The sequence below is a fragment of the Carya illinoinensis genome, chromosome 5 (assembly GCF_018687715.1).
Source record: "Carya illinoinensis cultivar Pawnee chromosome 5, C.illinoinensisPawnee_v1, whole genome shotgun sequence".
NCBI lineage: Eukaryota > Viridiplantae > Streptophyta > Magnoliopsida > Fagales > Juglandaceae > Carya > Carya illinoinensis.
Genome location: NC_056756.1, coordinates 5,373,160 through 5,397,913, shown reverse-complemented (window position 1 = coordinate 5,397,913; position 24,754 = coordinate 5,373,160). Strand labels below are relative to the sequence as shown.

The 24,754-nt window shown below is 34.5% G+C and overlaps 2 protein-coding genes, 1 long non-coding RNA gene and 1 pseudogene across 3 annotated transcripts; 3 read left to right on the top strand and 1 right to left on the bottom strand.

Moving 5' to 3' along the window:
• The first annotated feature begins 327 nt into the window (after nucleotides 1–327).
• LOC122310005 lies at nucleotides 328–1,096 on the top strand (annotated as a pseudogene).
• A 7,956-nt stretch (nucleotides 1,097–9,052) lies between these two features.
• LOC122311550 (cytosolic sulfotransferase 5-like) lies at nucleotides 9,053–10,350 on the top strand. Its single transcript, XM_043126141.1, has one exon. The coding sequence runs from the start codon at nucleotides 9,152–9,154 to the stop codon at nucleotides 10,112–10,114; it is 963 nt and encodes a 320-aa protein (XP_042982075.1). The 5' UTR covers nucleotides 9,053–9,151; the 3' UTR covers nucleotides 10,115–10,350.
• Nucleotides 10,351–12,177: 1,827 nt separating this feature from the next.
• On the bottom strand, nucleotides 12,178–14,010 carry LOC122309122. The gene is made up of 3 exons (XR_006242346.1): nucleotides 13,793–14,010; nucleotides 13,554–13,635; nucleotides 12,178–12,317 (listed from the first exon to the last, which is right to left on the bottom strand). It is a non-coding gene; the product is annotated as an uncharacterized LOC122309122 (long non-coding RNA).
• Nucleotides 14,011–19,236: 5,226 nt separating this feature from the next.
• LOC122310004 (cytosolic sulfotransferase 12-like) lies at nucleotides 19,237–19,746 on the top strand. The gene has a single exon (XM_043123895.1). The coding sequence runs from the start codon at nucleotides 19,237–19,239 to the stop codon at nucleotides 19,744–19,746; it is 510 nt and encodes a 169-aa protein (XP_042979829.1).
• Nucleotides 19,747–24,754: the final 5,008 nt, after the last annotated feature.

The following is a 24,754-nucleotide window of genomic DNA, read 5'->3' as shown; positions in this document are numbered from 1 at the left end:
CCATTTCCAATTATCTTTCTTTCAATTTTTTTTTTTTTTTTTTTGTCATTATTTCTTTCCATACTTTTTTAAAAAATAAAATTATATAGATCATGGCATCATGCTTGGATAATGGATACTGTCGGATCAAGTATACACTTGATAATGTTTGTCGGATCAGTCATACACGCACTTCATTATGAACGAGGGGTTTTGTCTTTTCCTTTTTGTTTTTGGGAAGTACTGTAACATGCCTTGGTGTCAATATTTATATAACGAGCATATATATAAATGTTAAGCAATAAACGAGTTAAAACCGCATTATTTACAACTAACCTAGCTACTAACATGTCTACACATCAACATGATGCTTCTCCTCGTCCCTATAATCTACAAGAAGATGATGAACTGACCCAAGAATGCAAGGACTTCATATCCTCCTTGCCAACAGAAGACTCGCTCTGCCAATACAACGGATTTTGGATCCCAACTCGGTTCATGCAAGGAGTTCTAGCTTTTCAGAAACACTTCCAAGCTCATGACACTGACGTTCTATTTGCAACTTGTCCCAAAGTTGGCACTACTTGGTTGAAGGCTATCTTGTTCACCTTGGTGAACAGGATGCACCGTTACATTGACTTTCAAGAACATCCTCTACTCACAAACAATCCTCATGTTCTTCTATCTTATGTGGATTTGATTCTATACAATAAAAAGGAGGTTCCAAATCTCATCCCTTTTACCTCTCCTAGACTCTTTTCACCTCATTTGTCTTATGTCTTGTTACCAACATCTGTGAAGGACTCAACTTGTAAGATTGTGTATTTGTGTAGGAACCCCAAGGATACTTTTGTCTCACTACGGCACTTCCAAACCAAGTTGAATTGGACCAAGACTCACTTGAGGAGGCTTTAGATAAGTTTTGTAGGGGAGGGAGTTCCTTCAGCCATATTGGGATAATGTTGTGCGTTATTGGAAGGAAAGTTTAAAAAATTCTCAAAAGATACTTTTTTTAAGATAAATGAAAGAGCAGCCTTCCACCCACTTGAGAAGATTAGCTGAATTCTTAGGATGTTCTTTTTCCCCCCGAAGAAGATGCCAAAGGTGTAGTAAATAATATCTCAAGGTTGTGTAGTTCTAAAAATTTGAGTAACTTGGAGGTGAACAAAAGTGGAGTTTGTCGTCGAGGAGTGAAGTATGCTGCATTTTTCCACCGCGGTGAGGTTGAAGGGTGGGTGAACTACTTCACACCTCAATTGGTAGAGAAATTAGATCGTACGATCAAAGAAAAATTTCATTCTATAGGATTAAAATTTTAGATCTTTAAGTTGTATCACCAAATTTTAGGTTATATTAATGCTTCCTTATTTTTTATGAATAATTGTGTTAGCGGTACCTATTATATATGTGAGTGGGTCTATTCTGTATCAATATTTATGTTGACATATAAAGTGAGAAATATATGTTGTATTCTCTAATTGTTATCTCTTTTTGATGCATATCATGATGATCATAAGGATATAATTCTTGTGCCAACAACAGCCTGGGTTCAGTACCTTATAATATTTTTCTTCATTCTATTGATCATAGGTTGGGAAAAACTTGGTTTCCCATTCATACATCTACCTTTATGTTGTATTTGGACAAAACAAATAACTTAGCCATTACCTTTTCATGCATGGATGGGACAATCATATTTCCGTTGCCCAATCATCATGAGCTTCCGGTTGAAGTTACATTAGTTTAACGATCGAGAGACATGCAAAAGGAAATAAATCCAATTATTAGACAGTCAGTATATATAAGGATCCTGCTACCAGTACCGATAGTTTGGACCGATCAATATAACTTGTTTTTCTTTTTCATTTATATATTTTTAAACATCTTTAAACATTTTATTAAAAAAAATATATAAATTCACTAATAATCACTTTTTTAACCATTAAATAAAAAACATTTATCGATTCATTTAGGGGCCAATTTGTCGGTCCGACAGTCTCCAAGCATTTTCTATGGAAAATGCTAGTATGCTGGTCGAGTTTGCCCCCTCATTTTGACTGTTCATATATTTAAATTTTTTTAATTTTTTCTTTATTTAATGATTAATAGGGAAATGACTTCTAGTATATTGGTGTTTTTTTTAAATATTTAAATATGTTAAAAAAATGTAAAAAGAAAAGAAGAAAAATTTATACTAGTAGATAAGCTCCGTGGTCAAAATTGACAAGCACACTAGCAACACCCTTTTCTTATATGACTTTTGCTACATATAAGTAAAGTTACGTACTAATCTGCATACTAATACTAATTTTTTCATATTCAAAATTTAAATTAGTATTATTTTCAATAAAATTTATTTTTTGACTAATCACATTAAATTAATATATATATTAATATATAGTTATACTTATAAGTAGATTTTTCCTCCCTATATATAATACATGATTGCCTTTGAGGAGTAGGCTAGAGCGTCACCTCTAACTGGTGCGGTCCATGCTGCTGCATGCGTGGAAAATAAAAAATATTGGACTTGTGCACAATCATTACTACTGCCTTATAATTGAGAAATGATACGTACATCCACATGGTACTTTTGTGCAAAAGTGAACCTCGCCTAAAAAATTGTAAAAAAATTAAATCTATTATTTTAGTGAGCTTTACTTTTTATAAAATCTTGCATGAAACTTATTTATTTAAGAGATATATTTAGAATTACTCTTGAAATGCTTTGTTGTATTTTTATATTGACCTCCTTTTGGCTATTCACAGTTGGATCTATTAGTAGTCATACGGTGTTAGTTTTTGTTACTTTGAAGGGTAAGAAAAAATATTGTTTCACTTAGTATGATCTTGCTTTTTGGCTCTTCAAAAGAAAGAAAGAAAAAAATTGATGTAGCTCCTTTTGTGCTTCTTATAAATCAAGGCTCTTATATTTTCTATTTGCCCAATCTCACTGAAAAATGATTTCAATGCCTTTGGGCGCCAGTAGCCTTCTGGCACAGCACCTAATTTATCATTGTCTAATTTGTGATGTAAATCTTAGTATGATGCAATTGGCATTGAATAAACTTGACGGGAAAAGTACGATGGTGGCTTGTTTGGTCCGGTTTGGCCTGATTTTGTATATTTTTTTAGAACCAAATCGATACATATTTGTTTTGAAAATTTAAGAATCGATATCAAACTGATTTACTATCGATACCAGAATTTTCAGTTTTTCCAATTTCGGTCCCCTTTTTCTAGTTTTATGAATTATCTATAGTAATAATAATATGATGTTTACATATACTAAACGTTTAGTCTATTTATACTATAATATAAGTATATTATTTTATAATACTTAATATATACTAGTATAGTATTGAATTTAATTATAGTCTCTATAAGTTAGACTTTTTATATGAGTATATATATGATCAAATGTGTAAAAGAGGTATTTACAAAAAGAATATATATTAATTTATTATACCAAGAAAAGTATTAATTCTTGATATATATATATATATATATCAAAATAAGTTTATATAATAACTTAATATTAATATTTATATTTAAAACTAAAATTTATATATTATATCAAATGTTATGTTAAAAATTATAAGATTAATTTTATGTTATAAGACTAATAGATTTGAATAATAATATTAGAATCTCATGTTATATTAATTATCAATTTAACATATAATATAATATAATATAAAAAATTATAAATAATCAGTCCGGTTTTGTTTAAACAGATTTTCAAAATATGAAAACCGGTGCCGCGTTTAAAACCAATTTTGATTCTTAAAAATGGGTACCGCACTGAACCGTTTAGAAATCGGTATCGGTCTAGTCCAGTTTAATCGGTTTTTTGGTTTTTTTACACCCAAGTATTGGCTTTTCAGACATATTGCTTGCATATATGTCCTACCTTTCTTTTCATTCTTTTGCTTGGGAAATGATTGAAGTATGGTTTGTGGGGAGGTTAAAAAAAAATAAAAAAAAGTAATACTATATACAATCTTGTAATGCGTAAATGTTATATAATTTTTATAAAAAGGAGTGAAGTTTATTAAAAAATTAATTTTTTTTTTCATACAGTAAGTTTCTTATTAACTCATTTTTTTAAAAATAATTATACTAGATTTATGCACTTTACAATGGCAAATATCATTTCTACCAATAGAGTGTGGGTAAATGTCTCAACGGTAGTATTAAAATAGAGTGGGAAAAAACTATAATATAAAATTTGTACTCTGTGGGAAAAAAAAAAAAAAAAAAAGTATTGGCATCAGCGTCTGTTTGGGGGCAGCCAAAACACACCTTACGTGTCATAGGGTAAAAAGACCAAAAACACCCCACAACATAACCAAGTCTTTTTTCTCCCTCTCTCTACCCCTTGTGTCGCCCAAGCCCCGGCCCCCGCCCCTCCTCTACCCCCACCCCCACCACCCGTGTCAGCATCCCCACCCCCACCCCCACCCGGCGTCGGCATCCTCTCCCCCACCCGCAACCTGCAACGCCATCCTCTCCCCCACTCGTACCCCCCGTCGCCCATCTAGGCCAAATGAGAGTAATGGCTGTGGATGGAGGGGCCTGAGAGAGGTGGGGGTGGAGTTGGTGGTGGCTGAGGGAGGCTCTAGGTGGAGGCTGGAAGCCGTGGGTGGCGGCATACGGCGGGGTAAGGGGTAGAACCAATTTCGGGTGAAACCCATTTCGAGTTTGGAAGCCATGGGTGAGGGAGGCTGGAAACCGTGGGTGGCGGCATAATCCGTGGGCTTAGTGGTGCTCAACGGTGGGGCTGGAGGCTGACGACAGCGGTGGTAATAGCGGCAAACTGTGTAGGAGAACCCATTTCGGATTGAGAGAGGGTGCTACGCATTGAGGCTTCCGTAGAGGTTTGAACGTGGCTGGAGGTGGCCGGCGTGATGGGGAGTCGAATGGTGGTGGCCGGTGGCACTGCAGGTGGCGCACGGAGGGGCTGGGTGAGGCTGTGAGCTGAGAGGGAATCCGGTGAGGGGAGAGGGAACCAGGTGGGGGAGGGGGAAACAGGATTTTGTTATTTAAAAAAAAAGAAAAAAGAAAAAGAACACACCGACATGTAAGGTGTGCTCCGGATTAGCTGTGAATAGTGGCTGATCTGTAGCAGAGCTAAAAAAAAAATATGGATTCAGATATATGTCTGAACGTTACTGCCTGTCAATTGAAGTATGGGTTGTACTTTGTGGGGACAGAAAAAAAAAATAGAAAATAGAAAACAGAAATGCTACTTCATACGAGAAAAGCTCTCCAATATATTTTCTGTAATAAAAAAAAATATTTTTAGTGATTAATGAAGTATTTTTTCATAATGTTATAATTTTCTTTTTAAAAAAATATTTAAGAATTTAAACAAAATGAATGAAAAAAATAAAATAAAATTTTGTGCTTATCGGGAGATATCATGTAGTGGAGTAACTTCAACTAAAGGCAGTTTTGGAGAGTGAGATAAGATGAAAATTTTATAAATAGTAATAAAATAGTTTGTGAATTGTAGTGAAATAGTTTAAGTTGAGTATTTTCTAGATTTTGACAAAGGAGAGAAAAAGTTGATAAAAAATATTATAAAATAAAAATATTGTAAGTATATAGTTTTATAATATTATTTTTTATTAGAAATTTTAAAAAATTGTAATAATTAGTTTTAAAAATTTATAATGATTAGTTTGAAAATTTTGTATTTAAATTATATTTGGAAATAAATAGAATGAGATGATCAAATGAGATTAGATGAGAATTTTGTGTCTCATTTGAGGCCCCAAACCTACTCAAGGGTAAAAGATACAAGTTAATTACACAATTTGGAGATATTATAGATTATAAAAACATTTAAATTAGACTTTGGATAAACTTCTAAGTTATGATATTAATTTAGTTAGTGTCTCGTGGTAGTTGATATCGAAACCAAAACACACGCATCTATAGGCCTGGGAGTGAGTCTATTTAGCCCTTATCGAGATCATCTTTTGAATTGTTACAAGGAAAGCATGCATAGAAAAACTTGCTCAAAATATACTCTTCTTGAAGTATAAGGAGATGAAAGAGCAACCCGCCACCCATTTGAAAATGATAGCTGAGTTCTTGGGTTGTCCGTTTTCTCTAGAATAAGAAACAAAAAGTATGGTGAATGATGTATTTGATAACTTCATCAAGTAGGATGTGAATAAAAATGCAAGGCGGCACATTCTAGATCATCACATGACACTATGGCGCCAATACACAAACAACGCATCATTTTTTCGCCGAGGCGGTATTAGACATTGGGTGAAATATTACTTCACACCTCATGGTACTGGATTGAAACTTTAAGTCTTCAAGTTACATCATATTTTTCTTGGATCCCTGTTATGCATTGAATACATTGTTGATGTTTGTTAGTTGACATTTAGTCAGCAAAATAATTAAATTTGTTGTATTACTGTCAACATACGCTTGTGTCGATGGTTGGCAAAATGGATTTGTTATATTACGTAATGTGTTTGGATTTAAGTTGAAATTTGTTTGGGAATATTTAAAATAAAGTTGTATTGATATATATCGGTGTTAATTAAAAGGAGATGCAAAGTGCAAAACTATGGTTTTATCTTGAGTACAGAAGAGCTCTTAATTTCTTTTTTTCAAAGATCGAAAGATGTCAATTATATGGGCATCACATCAAGTGCTCATCCAAATTACAAAAAGCTCTCTCACGCACAACATAAGAACCTAGCTAGTACGTAGTACTGATCGGATCCATGCCATGCATTGAACTGCAAAACACATAAGAATATAGATATATTATATATATTGAAAACATGCATGTAAAAAATCACTCAATATTGAAGTATTTTTTTTTTTTATTGAGTATGTGATTTTTTTAAAATGTCGAAGGGGTTTAAAATTTTTTTAGAAAAAAACAAAAGAAAATAGAAAGAAAATAATTTTACACTATATGTGATTTTTCTCAGTACTCACTCTAAATGGTGCAACTCTCGAATGGTGTAACTATTTTCATATATATAACTTTTTTTACAACTTTTATACAACCTTATGTTAAATTACACTTACAACTTTTTTTTATAAATTTTATATAACCATGTGTTAACTTGGAAGTATTAATGTAAAGTGATGTTACTTTCATAAGTTGTTTTATAAAAATATTCCTCATTTAATATATGGCTGTAAAAAAGTTATAAAAGAGAATTGTAATGATATCATTTTTCTAATTATTTACGGTATAGAAACGGTTCGAGTAAATAATTCTCTCCTTCCTGAAACCCGTCTCTCTCTATCACCCCACTCAGATCTCCATTTCTGCCCCCAGTCGCTTTCTCTTGTGTCAAGTCCGTGGACAGATTCTTTATCCCCTCAACAAGTTTGTTCTGCACGTTTTCATTTTCTTTTGTCCCTTATATATTTAATTTGTTGCCATGTGAAAGTGCACGTGGCAACATGCAAGAATCGGAGTGCAGTGCCATGTGATGACTCTATGAGCTCAGATATCATGCATGTGCACATGGCTTTCCCATTCCCAAGCTAGATCTTAGCTGTGAAAGTGCCCAATTACACTTATAATTTATGATTGATTGCATGAATCACGTTGTGATTAGGTACGTATAAACAATCGTGCAAGAATAAAATCTTTCTACTTAATCTACCGTTATGATCTTCATTTTGTTTGTTCATCAGCTTTCATTAATTAGTATTTTTTTTCCTTTTTCTAACCATATATTTTATTTTTCTTTTAAGAAAATTCAAATCATATTTAATAGAACTTGGCTTACAGTTCATGAGTACATTCATGGATTCAGATTTCTGCACGGTATTCTAAAATCTAGAGTGGGTAAAAAATATACACTTGGTAGAAGATTTTGAATAATGATAAGTTTAATATCTCCTACTATCCATTTACTATGAATTTGTGACTTTTATTTTTATTTTTTATCTTTAAGTATTTTTTTTAACATAATTCCGTTGCCAATCATGAACTTCTGGTTGAAGTTATATTAGTTTAATGATATAAATCTTCTACAACACCCTCTACTCACAAACAACCCATATAGTCTTGTAACCTTCTTAGAAATCTTTCTCTACAGCAAAAAAGAGGTTTCAGATCTCAACTCATACCTCTCCGATACTCTTTTTAACTCATTTATCTTATATATTGTTACCAACATCTGTGAAGGACTTGGCATCTAAGATTGTGTGTATGTGTAGGAATCTTATAAAATTTTTATATCAGCTTGGCACTTCGAGAACTGGTTGAATATAACCAACGTCTCGCTTGATCGTTTGAAGAGGCGTGTGATAAGTTTTGTAGGGGAGTTGTTACATACGGACCCTATTTGGATCATGATATTCTGAATTGTTGGAATGAAAGCTTAAAAAGCCTGGAAAGATGCTTTTCTTGAGATGTGCTCCTCATTGCCTTGGTTTTCAAGTGTTAACTAATAGTAGTTTCGCATGATTCATATGTCCTTTAAATAAAACTTTCAACTTTTTAAAATCTTTATATACATATATGTTTATAGACACATTTGAGTGGCGTTTCTCTCGTCGAAAATTCGGTATGGTATAGGTACTGAAAGTTATAGGAATTTTTTTTTCTTCAATCATACTTTAAATCCCTTAAAACATTTTTAAAGATAAAAAAAAAAATAAAAAATTATTGAAAAACAATTCCTTAACTATTAAATAATAATAAAAAAAAAAAAAACTCAATACAAAATATATGCACAATTTTTTATTTTTTTATGGCTATATATATATATATATTTTGTGGTTCAAGAAAGTTTGCTGCAGATTGATTGGTGAAGTCAGTGAACATTTAACTATACCCACAAAAAAGTCAGACAATGACTCATTCTCCTAGACCCATTAGCTGTCAATTGTGCCCAATTACTTCTGAGTCATGATGGATTAACGTGCCAATCACATTGTTTGTGATTAGGTACGAACAATTCTGCAAGAATCAAATCTGTGTACGCATATATTTTTTTTCTTTTAAAAGACCCAAATTATTTATAATATACCTCGATCGGGTGTACTTCTCTATATATACCCATAACATCGAGAGTACCTAGGCACGTCTGTAATATCAACCACGTACTGAACAATTTAGGTGAAACGGACTACTACGTCAGTACTTTGTAGTTCCCTTCCTTCTTGAATCATGTCTACACTCGATCCATCTTTTTCCCAGCACTTGCAAGAAGATGAACTAACCCCAGATCAATACGGGGACTTCATATCCTCCCTCCCAACAGCAGGCTTCCTAAGTCAGTACCGTGGATTTTGGTTTCCAACTAGGTTCATGCAGGGAGTTTTATCCCTCCAAAAACACTTCCAAGCTCGTGAGACTGATATTCTAATGATGACCCCTCCCAAAGTTGGCACTACTTGGTTGAAGGCTATCTTGTTTGCTATAGTGAACCGAAAGCATCATCTAGATCTTCAAAAACATCCATTGCTCACAAACAATCCTCATATTCTTGTGCCCTACTTGGACTTACATCTCTACAATCAAAAAGAGGTTCCAGATCTCACCTCCTTCCCCTCTCCAAGGCTCTTTTCAACTCATTTACCTTATACATTGCTACCAACATCTGTTAAGGACTCAACGTGTAAGATTGTGTATTTGTATAGGAATCCTAAGGATACCTTTGTGTCACTTTGGCACTTCCTAAAAAATAATGGGAGGACAACCGATTCATTTGAAGAAACTTTTGATAAGTTTTGTCAAGGAGTGAGTAACTTTGGGCCATATTGGGATCATGTTTTGAGCTATTGGAATGAAAGTTTAGAAAAGCCTCAAAGGGTACTCTGCTTGAGATATGAGGAATTGAAAGAGCGACCCACCACTCACTTGAAGAGAATAGCCGAGTTCTTGGGGTGTCCCTTTTCTTCAGAAGAAGAGACAAAAGGTATGGTAAATGATATTTCAAGATTGTGTAGTTTTGATTATTTGAGCAAGTTGGCGGTGAATAAAAGTGGAACAACCCACAACATGAAGACGGAAAGCCTTTTTCGTCGAGGTGAAATTGGAGATTGGGTAAATTACTTAACACCTCAGATGTCAAAGAAATTAGATGACATTTTTAAAGAAAAGTTTCATGGTACTGGGCTAATATTTTAGGACATCCAAAGGTTTCATCCTCGTCATCGCTGCTATATATTATTTGAACATCTTTATTACTGTCAATGTTTATGCTAGAATGTCGTGATCAATATAATAATAAATCTCTTGCATCCTGTAAGCGTGTAAGTTTGCATTAGCATGGGAAAGTAAATTTGTTAAATTATTGTCAATCATTTTGTGTACGTGTGTCGACATGGAATCAATAAAATGCATTATTAATGTTGTATTTTCAATTTTATTGTGGATGTTTTGGTGTCACTTGTTTCTCAATTTTGTTCATATACAACTAATATCGCTAACAAGAGTATACTAAATCAAAAATTGGCTCCTTTCAATCGATCGATATATTTCTAGTAGCAAGACCTTGATCATCAATAGATTTTGCATATTGGTCCATGCATACACACATACAGCTAGCATTGGGCCATTTTGATTAGTTCAACAATAACACGAGTACTTGAAGGTATATACAAGACAAACTACATGCAAGAATCAAACTTTTGTTTTCGATCCGCTTAATTTCCACATTTCTTCATTGGAAATTAATTAATAGCTTCGAGCTTGAGATTAAAAAAAAAAAAAAAAAAGACGTTGAAATCAATTAATACAGGCTGAAAAGTAATCACCATGTACTTGTGATTGTAACAAATTAAAGGGGCTCAAGTTGTATCATATTGTACTTGTGATCGTAACATATTAAGAGTACTTGTGATGAAAAAATGAAACGAAAAGAGAAAAACAAAAAAAAATACGACATGTGATCTGTCGTTTTCAATTAGTACCCGATCACCTCATTGTCATCCATTTCTCCAATTATTCTCCTTCGATCAGCTTACGAAAAGAAGCTCTCAGGTCTCATAAATGACATGATCCGGTGAACGCACACTGATCTATGCTATTTCTCTCAAAAATTTAGGTTGTTTAATTATAATATTAATCAATTCTTTTCCTTCTCCTTCTCTAGATTGGTTTCGTAATGTAAACAAAAAAAGCAAATTCATTTTACTTGTTTTTGTAATGAGAAGGGAAAATCATAATTCGATTTATCGATTGGGCCATACGTAGAAATATTGCTGAAGGGAAAAAGAAAAAAATAAAAAGAAGAAGAGAATAAAAGAGTTTAACCATATGCGCTAGATTAGTTAGCTGATGATATTATAGTTGGGACCGGTGGTGGAATTACAGAAAAGTAACAGATAATGACAAATACCACTACAAGAAATTAGCCCTTTTGCAGCGCTTAAAATCGTTGCAAATATATTAAAAAAACGTTGTAATTGATCAATTGTATCGTTATTACCCTCCTTGCATGTTCGAGAGTATAAAAGTGATATTTTTAATCAATAGCAACGTTATTGAAAAAACGCTGCAAAAGACTTCATTTGCAGCGTTTTTAAACCGCTGCAAAATCACTAATTTCACGCTGCAAATGGCCACCCCATGTGACTGCCATGGCGCTGCATTTGATCAATTGCAGCGAAATTTATCCTTGCTATATCATTAAATTTTGTTGCAATAGCCCCCAACAAGAACAGCGCTACATTTGGTTCGTTGTTTTTGCCTTTTTTGCAACACTAAAAATCGCTGCAATTGATTTATAAGCGCTGCAATTTGTGTACATCAAAAGCAACATACCATTCTAGCGCTGCTTTTGATACTTTTTGCAAGGACTAAAATCGCTGCAAAAATTCAAAAAGCACTGCAAATGCACAAAAGCAACGCTTACTTCCTTTGTTGCATTTGGCAAACTTTTCAAGGATAAAATCGCTTGAAACTAATGATTTGCAATGAATTTTGGCCTATTTGCATCGACTAAAAATCGCTGCAAATACTTAATTACAAAATTAAAAAAAAAATTACTACTGAAACATACAGTTTCAGTAATTTTTTTCACTTGTATTAGAAGCAAAGTTAATAGATCAGCTAGGATTTAATTCCCTTTACTTAATAATTTAATTCCCTTTACTTAATAATTTAATTCCCTTTACTTAATAATACAAAGGGTACATAGAAAATAACAACAAAATACATTCAGTATACAACAAGTAGAAATATGTTCAGTACATTCAGTATACAACAAGTAGAAATATGTTCAGTACATAGCCAAGCAGAAACTTCAAGTTGATCCTAAGTGCACTTCATCACTTTCAACTAAAAGTAATTGCTCCCATATTCAAAGGCATACCTGTATATGAGTTTTCTGGAAAGACACAATACCAACTAATTAGTAGAACAAAAAACCTGGAAAGTGGAGCATGAAGTCATACAAACAGGAGAAAGCCTTATTATAGGTAAAGAATGCATGAAAACCTACTTTTCATAGTAGTTGTAACACATCAGCATCAATCTAATTTACTAATCTCAAAGTAGAACTTCATTCAAGTAAAGTACAACTTTAGAATCAAACCTCTTTTTATTAAAATTCTGGAAAAATGTGTATTGTTAACACTAGAAGCTCATCAATAACTGTCCAAACCAAAACTCCTATACAAATTTACAAACAATTTGCTTAGATATTTATTTAGGTCTCCACTGCTTTCAAACTACACTTTTATGATCAAAGTAGAGATAATTATCCATAGGACTTGCAGCAACCAATCTAAATATATATAGATTAAGCAAAAACACAAAGCATTACTTGACTAAAAAACCAGTACTTCCAAACTTATATCAAAAGATTTGTAGAGGATTAAAAACTATTATTTTTATATGGTGCATTACTTGACTAGAAATAAATAACAGATGCTTCTAAGACTAAAAGTTTAGCTAATCAAATCTCTGCCACCCTTGATTCAGGAAGATAGGGAAAAATAATAATAATTCTTCAACATGTAAGCACATCAGGAATCATCTTCCTTGGTTTACCACATCAATAAACCACCATCATCAATTTTTTAATTTACATTATATGGCCACAGTTACATTATACAAGCAAAAACACATGCATAGGCAATTTATAAAAAAGTAATGACTGCTGTCCAAAAAGGGCCTAATCAGTTAGAGTATATATATATATGTACTCCTATCTCTCGTGTGCATTAGCTATTGCTTATAACACCAACATATACAATGTTCTAAACCAGCTCTCTAAAGAGATGTATATATTACAAATTCAAATGTGTATATATACATTTTTTTTATGTAAGTTGTATATACACACACACACACAAACACACACACACCCAATGACATATATATATAGCTACAAATTATAGGAAAAAAATTACAAACTCCAAAGAAATAACAGTATAGGTTGACAACTTTTTAAAGTGTGGCAGAAATATTTGATGGCAAACACAAAAGTAAAAAATACAACATCTAATCTGGTGAATTACTTCCAAAGAGATCGATTTTTATCAAATTGATCAATTCTTTCCAACAGAGACTTCCAATCTTTCTAGAATATTAACTGCTTATAACAAAATGCAAAGCTTACTTCTCCTGGAGTTTCAAGGAGTGGCTGCTTTTCTGTTGAACTTATGATTGGCTCAGCGACATAATTTTCCAGAGATGCATACCTAATGGCAAATATGAAATTTGATAATTAAATTCCAAATATAGTTTATGGAAATGATGTTTCAACAACATAGCAACATTAACTGATGAAAAAAGGTTCTTACTAGTATCTATGCCATGTAAGTGTCCATCTGGCCATCATAAGACATGGATGCATACCTTCGCTCAAAGACCACAAGTGTAGCAGATGCATCACAATAACTTTTCATCGTCCAGCTCAAGCACAGAAGAGCCAAATCGATCTCTCTTTCTATGTATGTGTGAGCATTTATAGGTAGTATGTATGTATGAATGTAAGCATATATATATAGACATAAATATAGAAATCTACCTTAGATACACAAAGCCATCAGCTGAACTGAAATTGAATGCTCCCAAATTAGGATCTCAAGTATAAATTCTGACAAAGTTACGGTTTTTAAATTTGTTTAAATTCACAATTTAGGGTCGCAAGTGAGCATAGTGCTCAAATACTTTCCTATTATATAACATGAAGAGTCATCTAAGCCTAACCAAAAAATCGAGTCAGAGCAAAAGCTTTCACTAAAACAGAGGGCTATCTTCAAATGATGCCCATCATCTCAAAATAGAACCAAAACACTTTGTAGTTCTTCTTCAGAACTCTAATAGTTAGATGTTTACATAAACAATTACTTGTTTATGTAATGATATACACAAGAAGAAAATTATAAATATGAATTGATATTGGAAAACACAAGCAGTAACAATACCTCCATTTACACTAAGAGCTAGGGCAACATAGCAAAAAAGAGAAGAAGAAAATATGTAGTTTTGGGGAAGAAACTTACTTTAAAGAAGAAAACAAGAATTAAACAAACAAAGAAATCCTTGCTTTCTTGGTAATTTCCCTTACTGCTCTTATTTGTCACTATATTGTTAATGTCAGTCACTGTGAATGATAGAAGTGAAGAGTATCCATTCTGCAAGACAAGGGAACAAGGAAATAAATGGGCAACTGAAATGTTCAACATCATTTATATCATTTATATTGGTTTTTAGATTGAGCTATGGCTATATATGACTAAAAATAAATGAATATAACAAGGATGAAAGAGAGGGGGATTATATATATTAAAGCTCAAAGTTAAGGTGGCAACTAAATAAAGTTAATTGTTTAATAATCATTTTGAACTCAAAAGGGAAGAAAGAGCAAAGATTGGCTGATCATTCAGATCAAGATCATGCGCTTGGCATGGAGGGGATTATTTCACATCCCTTGATTTAGTACTATCATTTCCAAATACAAATTAGAGAGATTACACTTATGTTTGAAAAATAATTACTAAAGAGCAATTAAGACCTGAAACCTTACAACAGGCTTGAGTGATAAGTACTATTGCTGAGTTGCTTAAATGGTTTATTAAGACTAGAGTCATCCTTCTAGATAAAGTAATATATATTCGAGATGCTTAAAATATAAAAATAAAAACCAATTGCATCAGTCAACTAATTGGATTCTAGATAAAGTAACATTTCCTTCCAAACTCTTTATTGTGTCTACTAAATCACTAGACATTACAGTTTGAGTGTTGCAGAGGAGTGAACAACTCTTCATTAGTTTGAAGCCTGTAGATACAACAATCAGTTGATAAGGGTGGCTCCAAGTCTCCTAAATTTTCTTTGATGTTAATCACTAACCATCTATGTTGATCTCCCTCTATATAATTGAATCGATTGCTTCCCCTTCAATTCTCTCTATGTCCATGTGTGCATGCATCACAAATACTCCATGTAATTAATTCAGCAGACCTTCAGTTATTATTTAATAAATAGAACCTTTATTCAAAAAATTTAGTTGAATAATTTGATAACCTATCCTCTCGTCTCCTTTATTTCTATGTCAACGATGAAAAACATCACAAACTTTGCTATTATGAGAAAAGCATGTACTATGCTCCTATACTCTTCTGATAAAAGCCTGCACTATGCAGAAAAATACTCATAGCCCCAATTACTGCATTACACATTTTCATGTACCAAACTCGAACTGAGAATAATCCTACACTATGCAGTCCAAACTCAATCTCCAATTTGAACTTAACATCTATAAGACCAATTAATATCTTCTGATAAAAGCCTGCACTATGCAGAAAAATACTCACAGCCCCAATTACTGCATTTTTCAACCAACATAGCAACCATCGGCATTCCCAAGTTAAACCAATCCAATGAATTACCAATTTTGATAAACTTCCTCATAAATATTATCCCTGAATTCTAATTTCCAGAACTTAATAAAAAAAATTAGATCTCTGGTTTTTGCAACTAAATATCACCCACAGTTTGCTCAAAGTCTTCTCTTCAGCCAAAATATGCATTAAACTAAATAGACTCGAAAAAATCCGATTTTACTTCACTCAAAATAAACCCAACTCAGACTACACGCCAGCTTCATTTTAGCATTGCCAACCTAATAATCCTAGCAACTAGAAATAAGCCATTCAAATTCAATTAGGAAGCAAACTTCGAAATTTACAAATGCAGAAAGGATCACAGATTGAATCCAGATATCAAATACTACTTGCCAACCTTCGAAAGCATCACTGATTAAATGAGTTTAAAAAAAATCAACCAATACAAATACAAATCGAATCCACAAGCCAAAGTAGGAATTTTACCCTTTCCCCACAATAGAAATCGAAATAGACCAACTCGGAGAGGCAGTCTAGGGCAGAAAGCACAAGTCCGAACACAACGATGCAAGAAGTGAAAATTTGATGTCAACATTCTGTCTTCCACCGATACGAAACTGCCAACTGCCAACTGCCGACTGCTCCTAACCTAAGCCAAGAGAGAAGAAATCGACAACCTTCGGAGGAGGAAAGCAGTAACGTAACTGGGAAAAGAAAATGAAAAATGGAGAGAAGGGGAGAGAGGGAGGATCGGGCCAATCTAGAGGGAAGAGAGAATGGGAGAAAGAGAGAAAGGAAAAGAGAATTAGCCAAGAAAAAAATGGAAGGGGCGTTTGGAGTAGAGGGAAGGGAGAAAAGGAAAGGTCATTGGGAAGGGTGGATGTTGAGGATTTTAAGATGGAGTTTGATGGGTTGTTGGGTCAATGGGTAGCCGTGGTAGGTAAATGGGGCGGAGGAACTAAGGTTGGTGATCGAAGGAAATTACAGAGAGAGGAAAAGAACTGGGCATAGACACTCGGGCGATTTTGGAGAAGGAAAGAACAGAGAGAAGTGGAGAAGAAAAGAAATCGGGGGGAAAAATAAAACAATTCGTAAAATTTTGGCGCCCAGAAGTAATAACAACGATTATTTAGGTGTTGGAACGTGTTTTAGTAACACCAGCGATCAAAATCTATGCAAACGTCGTATTTTTCGCTGCAAATGTAAAATTAAGGACTTCTTCCGCTTTTAATTTAAAAATCATGCGACAAAATTAAAATCGCTGCAATAGATTATCTATTGCAGTGATTGTTTTTTGCAACAATATACAAATCGCTGCAAAAGACCGTTTTTCTTGTAGTGTACTCTCTATGATAAGATTTTCATTTAAGAATAAGAATAGTGCTACTGATCTCGACAAATGCATCTCGATATTTTTTTTATTTTTTAAAAAAATTTAAAGAAACATGTTTTTAAGTAATGTTGTGAAATTTTTTTTATATGTGCAGGAATATAAAAAAATAAAATCAAAAAGAAAAAAAAGAAGCCCAAATAGTTTAATCGGGACCCATCTTCGGGCTACACCCTTGATTGATATAGCACCACTTTAAAAATAATGTTATATGTCCGGTGAATGTTACGACATTAATAGATCTCAATTATTATTATTATTATTTATTTAAAGATTAAGAAATTATTTTTTAATGATATTGTAAATTTAAATATATATATATATATATATATATATATATATATATTTAAGGATATAAAAAAATGTATGAAAAGAATAAAAAGAAAAAGAAAAAATAGCTTTATTGGGAGAATCTCTTAAACAACACCCTAGATGGGTATAGCACGATCGTTCATTTAATTTATTTGTCAGGTTAATTAGTATTCTTTTCTGACCAAAATTTTTTTCTTTTAAAAATTGCAAATCATATTGAGGTTTGATTTAAATAGTACTGAAATTAGGATAAATACTTTGAAAGCGGGGATGATCAGATGCTTTATTCGAACTATGTATATAGAGTGAAGAAGAAATAAATACTTCATTTCAAGGTTTTATAATATTTTTAGTTATTAGAATCATGAATCTTTTAATAATGTTAAATATTCAATAAATATGTAGTAGGGCTCATTTATATGTTTATATCTCTCTCAAGTGAATACTACGCCTAAAATTCAAATAGAGATTCTAAAAGATCCGAATCTTAAACGCAAAACCCACCCAAAATACAACAAAGCAAAGCGATGTAAGAATATTTCGACAGATGCTGTTTGGGCATATATGAATATATAGAACGTAGGTGTCTAAAGTTTGTGCATTTGGCCATTGATTATAGACGACTACAGAGCGTATGCATAACTTGTTTTTATAAAACATATTTTTATTAATACAGAAATTGAGATGGTCCACGTATTAATCAAGATAAATACAAGAGAAGCTAGGAGCAATATATAGATTGAAGTCTAGAGTTATAGCTCCAAAGAAACAAGGTATTGAAAAAGAGACTTTAAATATCATCGAGAGAGCAAATATCAAAATCCCGATTATTTTCTTCATCCAAATATATCATAGCAACAAAATTAGAAAAATACCAAGAAAAAGTCTCCATTGCCCCTGATAAATATAATACCACGTACGCGTTGCCTTTTTTATTTTTATTTTTTTGTGGTAATTTTGGCATGCCTTGGTTGTTCATTTTTTTGGCAATATGGTACTCCTAGCAAAACAAGGTTGGCGGTTACTTTCTAAGGAAGACTCTCTTCTCTACAAAGTTTTTAAAGCTCAGTATTTCCCAAAGTGTTCTTTGTTTGACTCTAAAAGTGGTTTAATTTCCTCGTATGTTTGGAAGGGTATTCATAGTGATCTTGCTCTGCTAAATCTAGTTGCTTGTGGAGAGTGGGAAATGGGGCTCAAACAAGGGTTTTTCAAGATTCTTAGATTCCTGGAATCCAGCCGGATGTTTTTCAAGGTGTAAAACTCTGTCCTAGCCAGGAAAATTTGAAAGTTAAGGATTTACTAGACACAAATATGGGTTGGTGGAATGTTGAATTAGTAAAAGCTCTCTTCAATCCAATAGTTGTGTCTCAAATTTTGAAGATTAATGTGTCTTCCACTCATGATGATTCCTGGTATTGGGTTGCTCAAAAGAGTGGGCACTATTCTGTTCGAAGTGACTATAAACATCATCGAGAGAGCAAACATCAAAATCCCGATCATTTTCTTCATCCAAATATATCATAGCAACAAAATTAGAAAAATACCAAGAAAAGTCTCCATTACCCCTGATAAATATAATGCCACGTTGCATTTTATATTTATTTTTTTGGTAATTTTGGCATGCCTTGGTTGTTCATTCTCTCTCTCTCTCTCTCTCTCTCTCTCTCTCTCTCTCTCTCTCTCTATATATATATATATAACAATAAAACAAAGCGAGACTCAATAGTATTATCATTTCTCTTAAAATTATGTCTACACTTCAATCACCTTCTTTTACTATTGATCTTGAGCACTTGGAAGAAGATGGACCAAGTCAAGAATGCAAAGACATCGACATAGAGAAAGGTCAACTAAGTGAGTACCATGGATTTTGGATCCCAACTTGGTCATTGGAAGGAGTTATGGCATCACAAAAACAATTTCAAGCTCGTGACACTGATGTCTTATTGGTGACTGCTCCCAAAGTTGGTACTACCTGGTTAAAGGCCATCTTATTCGCCTTAGTGAACCGGATGCACTACCCCAACCTTCAAGAACATCCTCTACTCACAAACCTCCCTCATGCTCTTGTTCCGATATTGGAAGGAGATATGTACAATAAAAAAAAGGTTAAAGATCTTAATCATGCCTCTCCAAAACTCCTTTCAACTCATATGCCTTATAATTTGTTACCAACATCTGTGAAAAACTCAACATGTAAGATTGTGTATGTATATAGAAACCCTAAAGATACATTTGTGCACTTTGGCATTTCATGAATATATGGTGCATTCTGTTGACTTTTGTGACTTTTTGTAATCCCACACCGGTGGAAAATAAGAAAGAAGCAAATGCTTGAGGTTATAAATAAGAGGCTTAGCCTCTTAGTTTAAGTGCACCAGTTGAAAGCTTATCTAGTAACTTTTGACTTTAGTTAAATTCCTCTATTAACCTTTTGTAAAAGGGGAAGAGGTGTAAAGTTAAAGTTTTACTAGTTGGGTAGTTTGTGGGTGTGATGAGGAGAAAAATTGTGTGATTGTAACAATTTTTCACATAGTGAATTTTCTTCTTTGGGTCTGGTGGTTTTTCTCTTGTTTTGGAGTTTCCACGTAAATTTCTTGTGTTGTTATTATTTCTCTATTTTTCTTGTTGTTCCTGCAAATGGTAGATCCTAAGGGGGTGAATTTGGAGGTCCAAATTCCCAACAATTGGTATCAGAGCCACTAGGTTCTTTTCGTGCGGTGGAGTTTTGGTGTGGTAGTGTGGATACGTACAGTCTAAGGAGGTTCTGTCTAGGAGATTGGAAATTTTAAGTGTGTCCATTGTGACCCTCCAATCTTTCCTGGGAACTGAATTAGTGAGGTACTATTCATTTCTACAGTAAATTCATCAAAACAATGCCAGGAAGTAGGCCTTCAAATCTTGTCAAATTTGAGGTGGAGAAATTTGATGGGAGAATCAATTTTGGCTTGTGGTAAGTACAAGTCAAGGATGTCTTGATTCAATCAGGATTACACAAAGCATTGAAGGGCAGACCAACACATGAAGTTAGCACTGGTACTAGTGTGACTGGTGAAATGAGCAGATCTAAAATGAGTGATGAAGATTGGGAGGATCTGGATTTGAGAACAGCAAGTGCGATACGTCTGTGTTTGGCTAAAAATGTTCTTGCAAATGTGCATGGAATATCTACGGCAAAGGAACTTTGGGAAAAACTTGAAGAGTTGTATCAGACGAAGGGCGTCTCAAATCGTGTGTACCTGAAGGAGCAGTTTCATACAATGCGGATGAGTGAAGGTACAACTATTTCAGATAATTTAAGTGTTCTCAATGGCATTGTCGCTGAGTTAGAAGCTATTGGAGTTAAAATTGATGATGAGGATCAAGTCTTGAGACTCATCTGGTCTCTTCCACCTTCCTATGAGCACATGAAACCTATTTTGATACATGGGAAGGAGAAAATAATTTTTTCAGAAGTTATCAGTAAAATCTTTTCTGAAGAGAGAAGACTAAGTAGTGGAAGTAATGTTCCACTTGAGAACTCAGTAATGGTAGCAGCTGGAAATGGGAAGATGAAGAACTCCATGAAGAAAAAAGTAGTCTGCTGGGGGTGTGGACAATCTGGGCACGTCAAGAAAAATTGTCCAAGAGCTGGAGTAGGTTCGGCAAGTGGCTCCAAGTCAGTAAATAGAGATACTGGTATTGATGCTAATATTGTGTCTCTCTCCATGAAAAATTTTGATCTTTAAAAAGAGACATGTACATCCTCATGGCATGCCGCTAATTTCCAAAGTTGCCATGATAGAGGATGTGTTAATATTAGCGGGTCCACAAGTTTGCACACAGGCATTGGTTTGGCATTGATGCAGGGTGTGTGGTGGAAATTCATGTCGATGGCTGATGAACTTCCAGGAGAGCCAAACGTGGAAGTTACACCATAATTTTCAGCAAGGTTGTTTTCGACATGGGCCGAAGTGAAATGCTTAGAATTGGTTTATTTTAAGTGGATATGCTTTTATGGTGAAGCTATGAAGATCTTCATTGAGGTGGAGTTTGGCTGTGGGACCAGTCAAAGTTACAAGGTGGAGATTGTTGACTTTTGTGACTTTTTGTAATCCCACACCGGTGGGAAATAAGAAAGAAGCAAATGTTTGGGGTTATAAATAAGAGGTTTAGCCTCTTAGTTTAAGTGTACCAGTTGAAAGCTTATCTAATAACTTTTGACTTTAGTTAAATTCCTCTATTAACCTTTTGTAAAAGGGGAAGATGTGTAAAGTTAAAGTTTTACTAGTGGGGTAGCTTTGTGGGTGTGGTGAGGAGAAAAATTGTGTGATTGTAACAATTTTTCACATAGTGAATTTTCTTCTCTAGGTCTGGTGGTTTTTCTCCTGTTTTGGAGTTTCCACGTAAATTTCTTGTGTTGTTATTATTTCTCTATTTTTCTTGTTATTCCTGTAAATGGTAGATCCTAGGGGGGTGAATTTGGAGGTCCAAATTCCCAACACATTCAACCACCGTCTCGCTTAAAGAAGCTTTTGACAAGTTTTGTAGGGGAATGAGTCCATTTGGCCCTTATTGGGATCATGCCTTGAGTTGTTGGAAGGAAAGCATTGAGAAACCAGTCCGAAAGATGCTTATCTTGAAGTATGAAGAAATGAATGAGCAACCAAACACCCATTTGAGAAGAATAGATGAGTTCTTAAGGGTTATATATGTTGAGATTTGTTTGGAAATTAAAATAAAGTTGTACTAATTTATTGTCAATTAAAAGGAGATGGGAAGTCCAGATCAACAATGATCTTATCTTCAGTACATAAGAACTCTTTAATATTTTTAATATATCAAAAGATTTTTATCATATATATCAACCGTTCGTTCAAATCACAAAAAGTGTTAAACCATTTGTGGAAGATACATTATACATACATTCATATATATGCTTGGTATTCGTTTGCATTTTTAAAAGGAAAGAAAGTCTGGTCAGAAAAGGGAAAAAATAATACTAATTGTGATGACCCGCTTTTACGTGTATTTTCACTGAAGGGTTGTTTTTAATTTAATTAATATATTTGTTTATTTATTTTAAATTATTGCGTTTTAAATTGGTTTTTAATTTATTGGATGTTATATTTAATTTATTTAGTCGTTTTACGGTTTTTAATCTCGTTTTCGGCGGATCTGTTTTGGTTTCCGGAGTGAAGATTGGATCTCATTTCTTCCCTCCATCTTTTCTTTTCTCTTTTTCTCTTTTCTTTCTTTTTTCTTTTTCTTTTTCTTTCTTTTTCCCTTTCTTCCCGTGCGATCCCCCCCGTGCATCTTCTCTCTCTCTCTCTCTCTCTCTCTCTCTCTCCTCTCCTCTCCTTCACGCCGATCACCCCTAGCACCCAGACCCACCGCTGCTAGCCCCCGTGCGGCACACCACCATCACCAACCTCTTCCCCTCCCTCTGGTGAACCACCCCACAAATTTCCACCACCAATGGAGTCGTCGTTTAGCCGGAAAATCATCTTCAAGCCGAACGGCTTTTGCTCCGATCTGCTGCCGTCGCTTCACCTCCGGCCACCACCTCTTTACCACTTCATCACCGACTCTTTGTCATCCTAACCCACCCATTTTCAGCCTCTAACCGTCGCCGGAACAGCTCCCACGAGCTAGCTTTCCGATTTGGGTATTTTGGCCTTCCTCCACCGTTTTTGCCGCCACCCATGGCCAAACTCCACTTCCACTAGCTTCATAAACGTCCCTAGACCATTCCCTATCAATCCCGAGCTTTAGTTTGTCCCCGTTCAAAAGTGGATATTTTACAACCCACGGCCACAATGAAATTTTACTGTTACGTTGCTTTTCTTCCACCGTTTGCAATGCCGCGAGCTTTCTAAAAATACCATATAGCGCTGTAAGTATTTTTCAAACCCTACTTTTAGATTTAAATATATTTTGCTAATTCAATAAATATTTGTTGTTGGTTGGCTGATTCCGGACTGAGTCCGAGGAGTTCGGGGGTCGGATGGTTTGAGGACGAAGTGCTTGGTTATGTTTGTTTGTAATTTGGTTGGTTATTCGTGCCATGAGGCGTGCGTTGCATATTGCATATTTGTGCATTTTATTTTAATCGAGAAAATCCAGTTTTATTGGCTTAAATGGTTTTTTGGGTGCATGTGTCTCACGAGCCCAAGCTGGGATGGGTTATTATCTCGGTGGAGCTCCTCTGGTCACTCGGGAGTGGATAATACTGAGTGACATCCCCTGGGTTGTCGCAGGGCGACGACAGGATCGCACGATACCGTAACGCTGTTGTGTCGACTCCGTGGTCCCTAGAGTGGCGGGGACTAGAGGATGGCCTGGCCAGGTACGCGCGGGGCGTGAGTTTGGGCATCGCTCGTTTAGGTGTCACATGCGTAGTCGTTACCTATGGTGTAGCACAGAGCTAGGGTGTGCGGATGATCCCTAGGGGAGATCATGGTGCATGCATAATTGGATTGTTTTTATGGTTTTCAGATGCGAGCAATTTTCTGGGAAAATGACGAGGTTTGGTTTCGAGACTGCTGATCCATTTTCTGGGAAAATGGTGGTTTGGACCATTATCTGGGATAATGGCGAGGATGTACTGAGGCTTCTGATCCATTTTCTGGGAAAATGGTGGTTGGGGCCATTATCTGGGATAATGGCGAGACTTGGTTTTAAGGATATATTTTTGTGGGCCAAATGGGTTTTTTTGGCGTGCGTGGAAAAATTATGATTTTATGGGACATGTGCATTGGTTTTTCTGTCATGCATATTGTTTGAGTCTTATATGTTTTTATCTAGTGATGTTTGGATTTTACTTACCTGCGGCACCTTTTTTGGTTCTATAGATTTTAGTGCAGAGTTTGAGGAGGAGGAGGAGGTTGAGCCCGATGATGCAGCTCCGTCAGAGTTCTGAGTTGGGTTATGCTTTGTATTTGGCTTTTGGAACTATATTTGTGTTATGTAATATTTTATTATGTATGTTTTAAACAGCTTTGTATTAAATTAAGAAAAATTCTGGTACTTAGTTATTGACTTTGCTTTTCGCTGCGTATTCTTCGTGCACATTCGTTGCTTATATACACACTTAACACACGTCGATATGGTAATGACCCGTGATGTCATCATCTAAATTTCTTGATTTTTTCGTGTTCGTGCGTAGAAATTTAGGGGCGTCACACTAATTAACTTGACGAATAATCTAAGTGAAAGAGAAATGTTTGTCCCGTTGGTATTTTGATAATGGGTTTCAGCATATTGGCCTTCTGCGGCCACTTTTTG